The following is a 13,119-nucleotide window of genomic DNA, read 5'->3' as shown; positions in this document are numbered from 1 at the left end:
TGGCATTCTTCCCCCAGAGTGGATGCTGTAATGTGATGGCCTTTTCTCTACTCTGGCTTTGCAGTGTGTGATCCTTGTTTTTCTTCTCCCGGGAGAGCCAGAGGAGTGGGCTTAGGGCTTAGGGTATCTTGTTAATTGGATGTAGGCAACGTCAAGTGCAGGCTCAGATCTTTTCTTGTGCTGTCCCACTCTCCTGTCCATCAAGAGCAGGAGGCAACTTTCTATTGAATCCTCTCCTCAAAAGTTTATTTCCTGCTAAGACCTGGACAAGAAGGGAGGCCTAACTACTATATCTTATTTAGAAAGACCATTTAAATAAATCAGAACATCCTTCAGGCTAGATTGTGTTGCCCTGTCCACGATTGTCTTTGGTTTGTATACACTTTGAGCGAAAACACGCTCATTATCTGAATGCCAAACATTAACATGGCCTTAGGAGCCTTTGCAAGGGGAGCAAATCATTTATCACATTGTGCAGAGGAAATGTTCTGGATACAGGCCGACACCTGTTTACTTTTTATCCCAACCACTTAATTTAGATGGTTACAAACAGCTTTAGGAAATCCTGTTTTGTTAGAAAGTTCTTTCTTGTTTTTTTAAAATTTTAAATTGTGGTAAAATATACATAACTTATAATTTACCACTTTAACCATTTTAAAGCTTATGGTTCAGTGGCGTTAAATTCATTCACATTGTTGTGCAATCATCACCACCATCCATCTCCAGAACTCTTTCCATCTTGCAAAACTGAAACTCTATACCCATTAAATAGCAACTTCCCATTCACCCCTACCTCCAGCCCCTGGTGACCACCATTTTACTCTCTATCTCTATGAGTTTGACTACTCTAAGTAAGTCATATAAGTGGAATCATACAGTATTTGTCTTTTTGTGACTGATTTATTTTACTTAGGATAACATCCTCAAGATTCATCCATGTTATAACCTGTGTCAGAATTTCCTCTCCTTTTAAAGCTGAATAATATTCCATTGTACGTATATACCATATTTTGTTTATCTATTCATCCATAGATGGACACTTGGTTTGCTTCCACTTTTTTTGACTATTGTGAATAATGCTGCTATGAACATGGGTGTATAAATATCTGTTTGGGTCTCTGCTTTCAATTCTTTTGAGTATATACCCAGAAGTGTAGTTGCTACATCATATGGTAATGCTATTTTTAATTTTTTGAAGAACCACCATACTGGTTTCCACAGTGGCTGCACCTTTTTACATTCCTACATTCCTATCAGCAATGTGCAGGGTTCCAATTTCTTCATAGCCTAGCCAGCACTTAGTATTTTCTTCCTTCTTTCCATCCTCCCTCCCTCCCTCTCTCTTTCTTCTTTCTTTCTTTCTTTCTTTCTTTCTTTCTTTCTTTCTTTCTTTCTTTCTTTCTTTCTTTCTTTCTCTCTCTCTCTCTCTCTCTCTCTCTCTTTCTCTCTTTCTTTCTTTCCTCTTTCTGCTCTTTCTCTCCCTCCCTCCCTTCCTCTCTTTCTTTCTTTCGTTCAAATAGCCATCCTTATGGGTGTGGTATTGTGGTTTTGATTTGCATTTCCATAATAAATAGTGATGTTGACCATCTTTTCATGTGCTTACTGGCTCTTTGTATAACTTTTTATGAGAACTGTCTATTCAAGTAGAAAGTTCTTTCTCATGTGAATCCAAATCTGGCCTCAGTGGACCTTGGTCTCCAGGGTAACCCCTGATAAGTCTGCTAGTCTGCTCTCTCTGAATTCTTCTGGAATTCCCAGGGGACTCGCATCTGCTTGGGCTTCTGCTCCCAGGCTGTTGTATGGGATGGCTTGTGGATTCCTTACCTGTCTGGTCACCTTCCCTTAAAGCTGGTCTCATTTGTGGATGTTCCTCTTTAAATTGTTGACGTTCTCCTGACAGTGGAAGATGGTGCAGCAGAGACATGTCTCTGACTTTTCAGCCTCAGGTCCTGTGCTTCTGTGACTTGCTACAGTGACTGTGTAAGCTCAGACAGAACTCTTGGCCTCTGTTCACATAAGCAGCTGAAGAGTTTGAGCTCCCCGTTCTGTACATGTGTGGTTTTTTTTGGGGGGGGGGTGTTCTTCAAAACCCCAGTGGTGAATGTCCAAGAGAGATACCAGCTTCTCCCTTCTCCACTGAGGGCAGAGCAAGAGGAACTTGGATGATTCTGATGCAAGAGGGATTTAGGCTGGAAATTGGGGAGCATTTCTGGAAAATGAGAGGGAGGTTAGGTGTGTTTTACTGATGGTAGAGTTATTTGACTGTTTGGGACATGTCAGTGCACTAGATACTGCATCGATGGGCTTTTTAACCCCAAGGGCTTTTTAACCCCTTGACACAGAGGTCAAGGGGACTACATTGCACCTGGGAATCATGCTGTATGACCTTAGTAAAGTTAGTTTACTTCTCAAAGCCTCAGTCTTGTCATCTGTAAAATGGAGATGACATGACCTGTTTTGTCCCCTTTGGGAATTTTTATGAATTTAGTGAGAAAACATTCTTTAGAAATAATAACCTGCACTGCAAATGTAGAAGGATTATCAGTTTGCAGTGGCATGTTGATTGGTTCTTGGGATAAAGAGAGCGGGGCTATGGGCATCCTAGAATTGCTGCCCTGGATACAATCCTGGACCCACTGAATTGGAATGTGGAGGGGAATGTGGAATGGTATTTTCGAAAGCTTTCCCAGTGATTATAGAATGTGCTGTGGGGCTGGGGGAGCATCCCATTGTACTTGATAAGGCTGTGGAGCAGACAATACTTGGGGCAGTTTAGAAAGAGCAGGAAAAGCTTCATGGAGGAGGTGACATTTGAGTTATGTCTTGGAGGATGTGTAGGAGTTTCCCAGGTAGAGAATGGGGCTTATAGGCAGCGGGAACAGCAGGTGCAAAGGCACGGACTGTGAACAAGGGCAAGGCCTTTTGGTGGGGCTGGAGCACAGATGTGTGGGTGGGAGGTCCCAGTGGGGCAGGTGGAGGCAGGCTGCTCCTGCCGGAAGGCCTGCAGAGAGTGGGGGTGGAGGGGGGCTGGTAGAGGCCTGGGGGAGGGGATTGAGGAGCCTGGACTTCAGTGAGTGCTGCCCCCTTGAGGCCATGGCCTGGCCGCACACAGTCTGTGGCCACACCAAGGTTCCCTGTGTGAGCGCTGGGCGCAGAGTCACCCAGTCTGGGGCCCCTGCTCTGGCCAGCAAGGCCAGGTGACTGCTGACAGCACCTGCTGCAGGAACTCATTGAGTCCCTGCATGTCAGGGCTGATGTCACCCTGATGTCAGGGCAGGAAGAAGAGGTTACACATTGACAGGAGGCTGGTCAGCCGGTCTTTCCAGATTGGGAGTTCTCCCAGATTTGTCCTTTCCGGTAGCACTGGCAAGGCTGGCATCTAGCAAGTCTGTGGACCCTTTGCACAGCGAGCTTGGGGAAAAGTGCCAGGGAAAAGCCCATTAGGCATAAGAGGGTTATTTCTTGCTCCCTTTAACTCCCTCTCACACCCTGCTCACTGACACCTGGAAAATAATTAGAACCACTTGTGACAGGTAGCGAGTGACGTGGACCCATTCTTTGGAATCACACTGTTGAGGAGGTGCCAGAGGTTTGCATCCGCAAGGGTGCCCAGAGGCCAGGGCTGCGGACTCTCCGGGCAGGTGGGTCTCCCTGGCCTGATCCCTGAAGCCATGTACTGTCACCTCAAACCCTCCGGTCCCATCTTGGGGGGGTTCACTGTGTTCCTCTCCTTGGCACCCCCAAGGGGGAAGTTGTGCAGGTTAAAGGGCACTTGGGGATACGTTTCTGAAGAGATTGTGCCCCGTTCAACTATCAATGTGCATCCCCTGCCTCCACTCTTGTGCTGTTTTCCACGGCGTCTCCATGTGCCCCTTCCACGGGGTGGCCTGTCCACATCCACTCTGTGCATTGTCCTCGCTGGGCATCAGGCAGACTGGGCTCCGGTTGCTGGCCCTCCCCCTTCACAGTGCGACCTTAGGGAAGTGCCTGACGGAGCCCAGGTGTGCTTAGTTGTCAAATGGGAATAATAGGCCTGCCCCAAAACCCCGAAAACCAAAAAACCCGCCTCACAGGGTTGTTGTGAGGATTACACGAGATGGAGAGCCGTTTGCACCCAGCCCTGCACGTGGTAAGTGTATACCAAATGCCAGCAAGTCACATGTGTCTCAGGCCACACCTGTCTCTTGAGCTCTGGATTCTTGTCTCCACTCTGCCCAGAGCTGGGCCCACATCCTCCCTCACAAACCTCCCTGTGTTCTTTGTCCAGAGAAGGACACCACCACCCAGCCCGCTCCCTGAGCCAGGACACCCCCAGGACATCAGGCTAGACACCCCCCTTCCTTGGCTCAGGTTCTTGTCCCATCTCGAAAGAATTCTTTTTTTTAAATAAATAAATAAATAAGTAAGTAAGTAAGTAAATAAATAAATAAGTTTATTTATTTTTGGCTGCATTGGGTCTTCGTTGCTGCTGTGCGGGCTTTGTCTAGTTGCGGCGAGGGGGGGCTACTCTTTGTTGCGGTGAGCAGGCTTCTCATTGCGGTGGCTTCTCTTGCTTCAGAGCATGGGCCCTAGGTGCACGGGCTTCAGTAGTTGTGGCATGCAGGCTCAGTAGCTGTGGCACACGGGCTTAGTTGCTCTGCGGCATGTGGGGTCTTCCCGGACCAGGGCTCGAACCCGTGTTCCCTGCATTCGCAGGCGGATTCTTAACCACTGTGCCACCAGGGAAGCCCTCGACAGAATTCTTATAACGACCCCAGAAACTAATCTCTGTCTCTGGTGTGCGAGCACCAGGCGTCCTCCACGCCACTGCTACGGGCATCTTTCTAGATCACAAGCCTGCATGTTGCTCCCACACCCTCCCTGATAGCTCAGAGCTTCCTGGGATTTCTGTAAAATTTCAAAAAGAATTTTGGGGACCAAATAAGGTCACCAACTTTTAATTTTGCAAAGTAAGGACATAAAGTTAAATGGTTAAGTAAAAAGTTGCTATTGCCATTGACCATCACCATTATTTCATAAAAGAGAGGATGAAACAAGGGCTTAAGCTCAGAAGGAAGACACTTTGGCAATCTTACACCATGCAAATATCCACGCTGCCTTGTCCATCTTTTTCTCCTTTGGCCTCAGACCAATAGACTTCTCCACAGACCATTCTGGGTGGTGTTGGGGCCCAGCTGGAGGTTACTTCTTTCTCCTCAGGAGACTGTCAGATACTTGGTGAGGTTTTTTTGTTTTGTTTTGGTTTTGGTTTTTTTTCATGAATGGAGGAGCCGTGATTAACTTTCTGGTTGGTGGTTTACAGGTTGTGAGGGAAGGTGTGAAGCTCAGAGTGGAAGGTGCTGCTCAGCTTGTGGGTCCCTGTGTCCCCGCCCCCAACCCCTCTCTGGGAATGTCTGGCTTTGTGGTTTGTCCCTCTTCCCTTGTTTCCTCATCTCTCTGCCACTCTCTGGCTTCCTTTTTCTTTCCTTTTCCTCTTCTTATTCTCAGCCCACTCCTATTTTCCCTCTATGTATGTACTCCAACCGTGGAGCCCAGTGGCCCATATCTTAACTGGTCATAATATACAATTTAAAAAGATTGTGTTAGTGGGACTTCCCTGGTGGCACAGTGGTTAAGAATCCGCCTGTCAATGCAGGGGAACACGGGTTCGAGCCCTGGTCCGGGAAGATCCCACATGCCGCGGAGCAACTAAGCCCGTGCGCCACAACGACTGAGCCTGCGTGCCACAACTACTGAAGCCCCCGTGCCTAGAGCCTGTGCTCTGCAGCAAGAGAAGCCACCGCAACGAGAAGCAGCTCCCGCTCTCCGCAACTAGAGAAAGCCCACACGCGGCAATGAAGACCCAACGAAGCCAAAAATATAAATAAATAAATAAATAAATAAATAATAAATAAATAAAATAAAATAAAATGTTATCGCTATACCCAAGGTCATCTAGGTTTAAAAATATTATTGTGTTAAGAAAATGTTTTATATTCTCTGCTCTGAATTTTGAGAATTGGGTCAGTTTTTAAACAGATATTATTGTGTGCCGGGCGAGTGCTAGGTCCTTTCAGCCTGTGATCCCAGGTGATCTGTGCAGGAGGAAGCTATCCCCTTGCTTAGAAGTGAAGAAACAAGGCCTAAAAGAGGTTGAGTGTCTTGTCCAAGGTTACACATCTGTATGAAGACCCCTGCCATCTTTTATATTGGATTTCTCTATTCCAAAACCCAAGCAAGCAAACCCAAATCCATTCTCAAATTAACAGAAATAAGTCTCTTGTTTTAAAAACTTGTGTGGAAAAAACTCACAGGTGGTCTTTATCAGTCTCACTTATTGGAGTATGGTCATTCATTCATTCACTTTGTTATGAATATAAAAGTACACCTTACAATCTGGAAATATTAATACAGGGGACACAGTGTTGATGTTAATGTATCGAATAGTCTTTTTTTTCCAAGTGATTTTTTCCATAATTAAAATTTTTCTAACTACACAGTTTTTCAGCAAGATGCCAGGCCTGTGTTAAGAAGTGAGTTTACAAAGATGAGTAAGATACAGTCCCTGAATTTGAGGAATGTTCAATCTAGAGGTGATTTTTTTTTTTTTTTAATAAAGGGGAAAAAAGAGTATTCTTGGAGTCAGAAAGCCTTAACACTTATTTCTTACAAAACTTCAGGCAAGCTATTTAACCTCCCTGTGCCTCATTCTCCCCATATGTAAAGTGGGGATAGACACGGTACCAATCTCAGAGTACTGTTGTGAGGATTAAATGAGTTAATTCATGTAAAGTAGGTAGAATGGTGCCTGGCACATAGTAAGTGCTCAATAAATATTAGGCATTGTTATTGTTGCTGTTTTGTCTAGTTACCACCACCACTCTCCTTACCCCTGTAACGTCCTGGCACATGGGGGGGCACACGGGAGCACAAGGGGACCAGTGAATGATGGTTCCTTCTCCTCTTTCACCCAACATGCTAGCTGAAGGGAGGCATTGGGAAATATAAAATACTTTAGGAGAAATATGAAATACTTCTGTCCAAACAGAAAAAAAAAAAATGTGCTCACAGGTGTTGCTAGTGTTTTATAGCCTTCCTGAGCCTCCATGTCTCTGTAATCCTGAGATAATAGTACCTGCCTCGTATATTGCTGTGAGGCTTCAGCATCACATAGGCTAAGAACCACTTGGAACTGGAGTAGGGCGAGCTTCCACAAAGGTCGCTGCTAGAAATACTGGTAATATTCTATTAGTATGCAGTTAGTATTATTAACCTAACTTATTTCCTCCGACCCTGAGCCCCAGTTTTTTCATCTGTAAAATGGAAATGATTATTAGTAATAATGATGCAAAAGTTGCTCCATCTGAGGGGACAAATGGTCTGAATCAGGGGTCCCCATCATCATCTAGGGAGCTTTTTAAAAAATTTTTTTTATTTATTTATTTTTAAATTTTTATTCTTTTTGGCTGTGTTGGGTCTTCGTTGCTGTGTGCAGGCTTTCTCTAGTTGTGGTGAGCGGGGGCTACTCTTCTTTGTGGTATGTGGGCTTCTCATTGCAGTGGCTTCTCATTGCGGGGCATGGGCTCTAGGTGTGCGGGTTTCAGTAGTTGCAGCATGTGGGCTCCGTAGTTGTGGCTCGCGGGCTTAGTCGCTCCATAGCATGTGGGATCTTCCCAGACCAGGGATCGAACCCATGTCCCCTGCATTGGCAGGTGGATTCTTAACCACCGTGCCACAAGGGAAGTCCCTAGGGAGTTTTTTAAAAAGTCTTGTTATGTAAGACAATCTTACTATGCATTAGAAAAATTTTGTCCATTCTGGTAACATTCCTGGGTTACTTGAGATAAAATTCCTACTTTATCCCTGGAAATCTGAGCCACCAAAGGTTAAACATCCTTTTCTGGACCACATACCGTGTTGGGGCGTCAGAGCTGAGGGTTGAAAGTATACTGGTCTCCCTTTCTTCCTGAAACATCTCTCTGGGTTTGGGGAACCTTTTCAAAACCCTGATGTCTGAATCCCATCCTGGAGACCCTGAGGCCATAGGTCAAGGATGGGACCTGAAAGGCCACCAGTGGTGCTGAACATGTCTGGGTTTGGGAACCACTGCACTGAATGACCATCCATGGTCAGCCATATTTCCTATGTAGCGTTGCCCCTGTCTCCTAGTTTTAGCTTTCATTCTAGTATCCCCGCACCCTCCTTTAATCCTTCAATCACCCCCTGCTATGAGTCTAACTGTTCTCTGCTAGGCTGGTCTGGGAAGAACACACAGGAATAAGAGACTGTGTCCCTCCCATTTATCCTAGGTTGATTTGGGGCTAACTTGATGTATGACCTTGGACGAGTTGCTTTCCCTCTCTGGGCCTCTGTTTCCTCTCTGTACCGTGCGGAGGGTGAACGTGCTCTTGTGTCCCTTCCAGTGCTCCTAGCGTGTGGTTTTTCTCCCCTCCTGGGAAGGCACACTCCCTCTGGAAATTCTGTCCTGAGCAGAAGTAAGGTCACCCCTCTCCTCCAACCCCTTGCTAGACCTTCTACTCCTGGCTCAGGGAGGCTCGACATCTTTGTGTAAACCGCTTCTGTGGTATTTTTAATTTCTTGATGGAAAAATGATGAACTGAAAAGAAAATATTTTAAACTCCAGAGCATTCCACACATCGCCTGTCCAGGGTTCAGCGCCTGGTCCCTCGGGCCCACGTTTGCCGCTGAGCCTGGTCTTGTGTCAGCACTCTCGCTTTGATACTTGGCCTTCTGCAGCCTTGGGGGTTTCTGCAGAAACGTGGTTCCCATGGAGGGAGAGGGGCCTGGGAGGGTGCCCTGTCCACCTCCCTTCTCGGGCAAAGTGTATTAAGCCCACCCAGGCAGGTGAGAATCTGTTGTTTATATTTATTTTTTTAGAAGTATGTATTTATTTGGCTGCGCTGGGTCTTAGTTGCGGCATGCGGGATCTAGTTCCCTGACCAGGGATCGAACCGGGGACCCCTGCATTGGGAGTGCGGAGTCTTAACCGCTGGACCACCAGGGAAGTCCCTAGAGTCTGTTGTTTAAATATTTTTTTATTGCAAAAAGGTGCATAAAGGAAATTAAAATGTTAATGGTGTTTATATCTATTGCTGTGTATCCTTCCAACTTTTTTTCCTCTGTGTGAATATATATTGCAATATATCATATAACATATAATGAATATTGATATAAATGTGTTTCTTTAGAAGCTCTGGATCAAACTCTATGGCCTTTTTCTTGTCTTGCATTTTTCATAAAACATAGCATATTCTTAGCTATTTTCTAAAATATTTTTAAAGGCTATTACAATATGTGGCTATATCATAATTTATATAGCTAGTTCTCTAGGGTTGGATATTTGTTTGTTTCCAGCATAAAATTCATTGTGATGAATTTTATTCCATCAGATAGGACTTTCAGCATCCATGAATCATTAATAATGACTCTTCTATCCACAGAATCCAAGAGTTCTCCAGTTGAGACTGAGCTGCCCCCCTCCACGCAGGTGAGCTCATGTTCTTGTCAAAGGGTCACGGCAGCAGCACCTAGTGTTAAGGGTTGTGGGCTGGCATCAGGCAGAAATTTGTTTAAATCCCAGCTCTGCCACTTACTAGAAACATGGCCGCGGGCAACTTGCCTGTCCTTTTCACGCCTCTGTAAAGCAGGGTAAGAGCAGTTCTCTCGTCCCGGGGATGTGGGCCATGGAAAGTGTGGAGCGGTGCCGGCCTAGCTCACTGAGCTTCTCTGTGTCTGGTGCCTGCTGTTTCATCTCTGAACCTCTGGGCACCGCTAACGGCTTAGCTTGTGACTCAGATTCAGTTTTTCTGAGCTCTTCCCCTGTGGACTCCTGGTGTCATAATTTTCTGGAAAGAGGATTACTTCTGAAGCTACTCAACAAATCCTTGAGTAATCCAATTTCCCATCCAACTACAACTCCTCTCCTGGTCCTTAATTCCCTAAATGCTAAGCTGGGAGGCTCAGCCACTCCTGGAGCTGGGCAGCACAGGGAAGAAGCCTGGGGTCCTGCACCTTGGCTATATTGGATGCAGGACTGTCCAGGCACCAGTGGAAGCAGCTCCAGGGTGAAGCCCACGCTTGTGGGGCTGGAGCGTGGAGGGAACTGACACTGAGAACTTGCCACGCCGTGCTATGCTCTGAGCCTGGTGTTTGCTAACTCATTTCATCCTTATGATAACCAAGATTTGGGTGTCAGGATGGTTGTGCCTACAAGGGAGGAAAAGTGATGCCCACGTGGGTTAAGAAACTTGCCCAAGGTTACATAGCTAGTAAGTGGTGGATCCAAAGTTCTAGCCTGTGCTTTTCCTAGTAAGTGGTGGTATCCACGCCCTGGGACCGGACCCGTAATACAACTGCTGCTTCAGGGTATCTATTGATTCTCCTCTGTGGAAGGTGCTGTGACTTTAAGCTCCTGGTAGAGAGGCAGATGGGAAGAAATCCCCACCTTGAGTAGGCAAGCTGTTAGATACAAATAATAGTGCAAAAGTTGAGATTGACAGGTCAGACATGGAGAGGTCCATGAGATAGAAAAAGGAGTGCCTTGGGTGGATCAGGCAGGGGGTTAAGGAGGAGGTGGCACCTGAGCTGGGTCCTGAATGATGGTGGAATCTGCAGAAACAGGCTTACAGTCAGGAATGTCTCTTTTAGGCACCTACTACTAATGAAGATAATGAAAATATTTTCTCCAAAGATTCTGCAAATGCAACAAGCCTCCCAGGTAAGGACTGGATATTTTTGTATTTCTATGGCCTACGGGATGCAAAAGAACTTGTCTCTGCAGAAAGTCCTTTTCTTTTTGGAAATATTGGCAGAGGACCAGTCTGCTTAATGAAAAGGATCAATGGCAGAAATATTCTTTTTTGTTACTTAATACCTCCAAGTTTGATATTGTTAGCTATGATATAGTGAAGAGACCATAAGAAGAGTGGGATAAATCAGTAAAATACTTCACAATTGGCCCAGAATACAAATGAATGTGCTACCAACAAAATTATTGGAGTCTGAAATGGAATACACTTTGAGGAATGGAATAAATCTTTGTTTCGGAAACCCTTGATTTCAGTGGTTCTGAATCCCTATACATGTGAGACCAGGAAAACTCAGTAACGTTCCCATCAAGAAAGATCCCAGCCAAAAAAAGAAAGAAAAAAGAAAGATCCCAGGTCCTGTGTTTTTTAACTATATGTATGGGACTCATGGGGTCCAGACTCTGGAGGCTCAGGAGCTGAGTAGATCCATCTGATGGCTCTTGGGCTTTCTGAGGAAGGCCTTGGCCTCTGTACCTTTACCTGGGCAGATTCCTGCCGCACCTGATGCTGGACGCCCATGCTCTGTCATCCCAGTTGCAAAGCCCTACCTAGTGCAGTGCACCTGGGGGGACCTACTAAACACCTGGGGCTAAGCTCTGCCTGCACAGCTGGGGACTCAGAGGGAATTGAACCCATCCCTGCTCTCCAGGAGTCTACCATCAAGGGGGCAGGCTCTGGTAAAGAGTAAAGTAGTAACTAACAGAGAGCAGAGAGTGAGACTGGCCAAAAGAGAGCCATAGATAGAGCAAAGTGGGATTTAGAGACTTGAGAGAACATGTCCATTGGGGGAATCAGAGAAAGTTCATGGAGGAGGTGCCATTTGCAATGAGCCTTAAATGATACGGGTGGAATGGCAGGAGGTTGGGGCAGCAGTTCAGGGGCTGCTGTGGAGGAAGGACCTTGGAGTCTTCTCCATCCACTCTCACTGATGATCTATCTCATTCAGCCCCATGTCTTTAAAGACCATCTATAGGCTCATGACTCCCAAACTTATAGCCCCATCTCTGACCTTTCCACTAAGATCCATACTCGTGTATCCAACTGCCTAGGTGACGTGTCCACCTGGATACCTACTAAAAATCTCAAACTGAATGTGTCTAAAAGAGAATGTTTGATGCCTCCCCGCCTCTTCAACCCAAATCTGTTCTTGTCCTTCTTCCTCGTCTCAGGAACTGACACCACATCCTCTGGGTTGCTGGGGCCAGGGAATTAGACATGCTTCCTCTTCTATCCCTCATCCCATGTCCAGTCCCTCAGCAGGTCCAGCCAGTTGTATCTTGAGGCATGTCCAGGAGCTGACCACTTCTCACCTCCTCCACTGCCAACACCCGGTCCAGCCACTGCTGTCTTTCCTCCTGTAGGACTTTAGGAGCTGCCTGCTGGTCTGCTGGCTTTTAGTCTTAATCCCCAATAGACTCTTTTCCAGCCACCAGCCAGAATGATTCTTAAAACACAAATCCAAGCTCTCCTTGGCTCAATACCATCTTCTCTCCTGAAGTAAAAGCCAAAGACCTAAGAAAGGCCTTAGTCTCCATGGGGTCAGGCCCCCAATCTTTAGACCTCGCCTCCTCCTTTCTCCCTCTCACTCACTCTGCCCTCCTCACTCTTACACACATGCTCTACCTCATGGCCTTCGCGTCTGCTGCTTGCTCTACCTTGGATGCTCTTGCCCCGACCTCCACTCGGCCAGCCCCTTCATCCAGGCCTCTGCTCAAATGCCCCCTCCTCAGGGAGGCCTTTCCCCACCACCCAATCTGACAGAACCCCCTGCTGTCACTCTTCCCTTCCTGTGTTTTGTTTTCCATCATTGCCCTTGTCACTGCTGACATCATATTACATACGTATTTGTCTGTCTCCCTTGATTAGAATGTAAGATCCAGGAAGCCAAGAGCCTTTCTGTCATCCAGTTCTCTGTATCCCCAAGGCTTAGAACAAAGCCTGGCACACGATAGACACTCAATAAATATTTGTTGAATTAATGAAGGAACAAATACAAAAGGTGATGAAATATTAGTAAACGAGTCAGCCAAGCATACATGAAACGGCTGTCTCTGCCAAGAGACGTAGGACATACTAGGAGAGACCCGTCCTTGTGGTCAGTGCCCACTACCAGTTGGGGCTCAAGGCAAAGCCTGCATCCACTGGGCACTCGAAGTGATGACTGGCAGGTGACATCATCAGCACTGGGTACTGTTTGGGGCGGAAGGGCCTGAATCCCAAGTCCATGAGACTGCAAATATCTGCATTGCCAGCAGGAGAGAATGATGGTAGACAGATGTACTCTCTGTCTAGTCCGGGGTCTCTCTCTGGC

At 46.4% G+C, this 13,119-nt stretch overlaps 1 protein-coding gene across 14 annotated transcripts in view; it reads left to right on the top strand.

Annotated features, from left to right (window-relative positions):
- The window catches only part of IL6R (interleukin 6 receptor), a 47,621-nt gene that overhangs the window by 27,087 nt on the left and 7,415 nt on the right, over positions 1–13,119 (top strand). For 12 of the 14 annotated variants that reach the window (XM_082435804.1, XM_082435791.1, XM_082435793.1 and 9 more), the window contains 2 exons: positions 9,441–9,487; positions 10,648–10,717. The exons of 1 other annotated variant lie outside the window; for it this stretch is intronic. In XM_082435804.1, coding sequence (XP_082291930.1) covers positions 9,441–9,487; positions 10,648–10,717 — 117 coding nt within the window. Of the gene's footprint in view, positions 1–5,635; positions 5,929–9,440; positions 9,488–10,647; positions 10,718–13,119 lie in introns of those variants that run through there. One more of the 14 variants, XM_082435796.1, reaches the window with a different exon arrangement.

This window comes from Balaenoptera physalus (genome assembly GCF_965194825.1).
Source record: "Balaenoptera physalus genome assembly, chromosome: 1".
NCBI classification, from domain to species: Eukaryota; Metazoa; Chordata; class Mammalia; order Artiodactyla; family Balaenopteridae; genus Balaenoptera; species Balaenoptera physalus.
The sequence above is the reverse complement of the archived record's forward strand: the minus strand, read 5'-3'. Positions and strand labels throughout refer to the sequence as shown.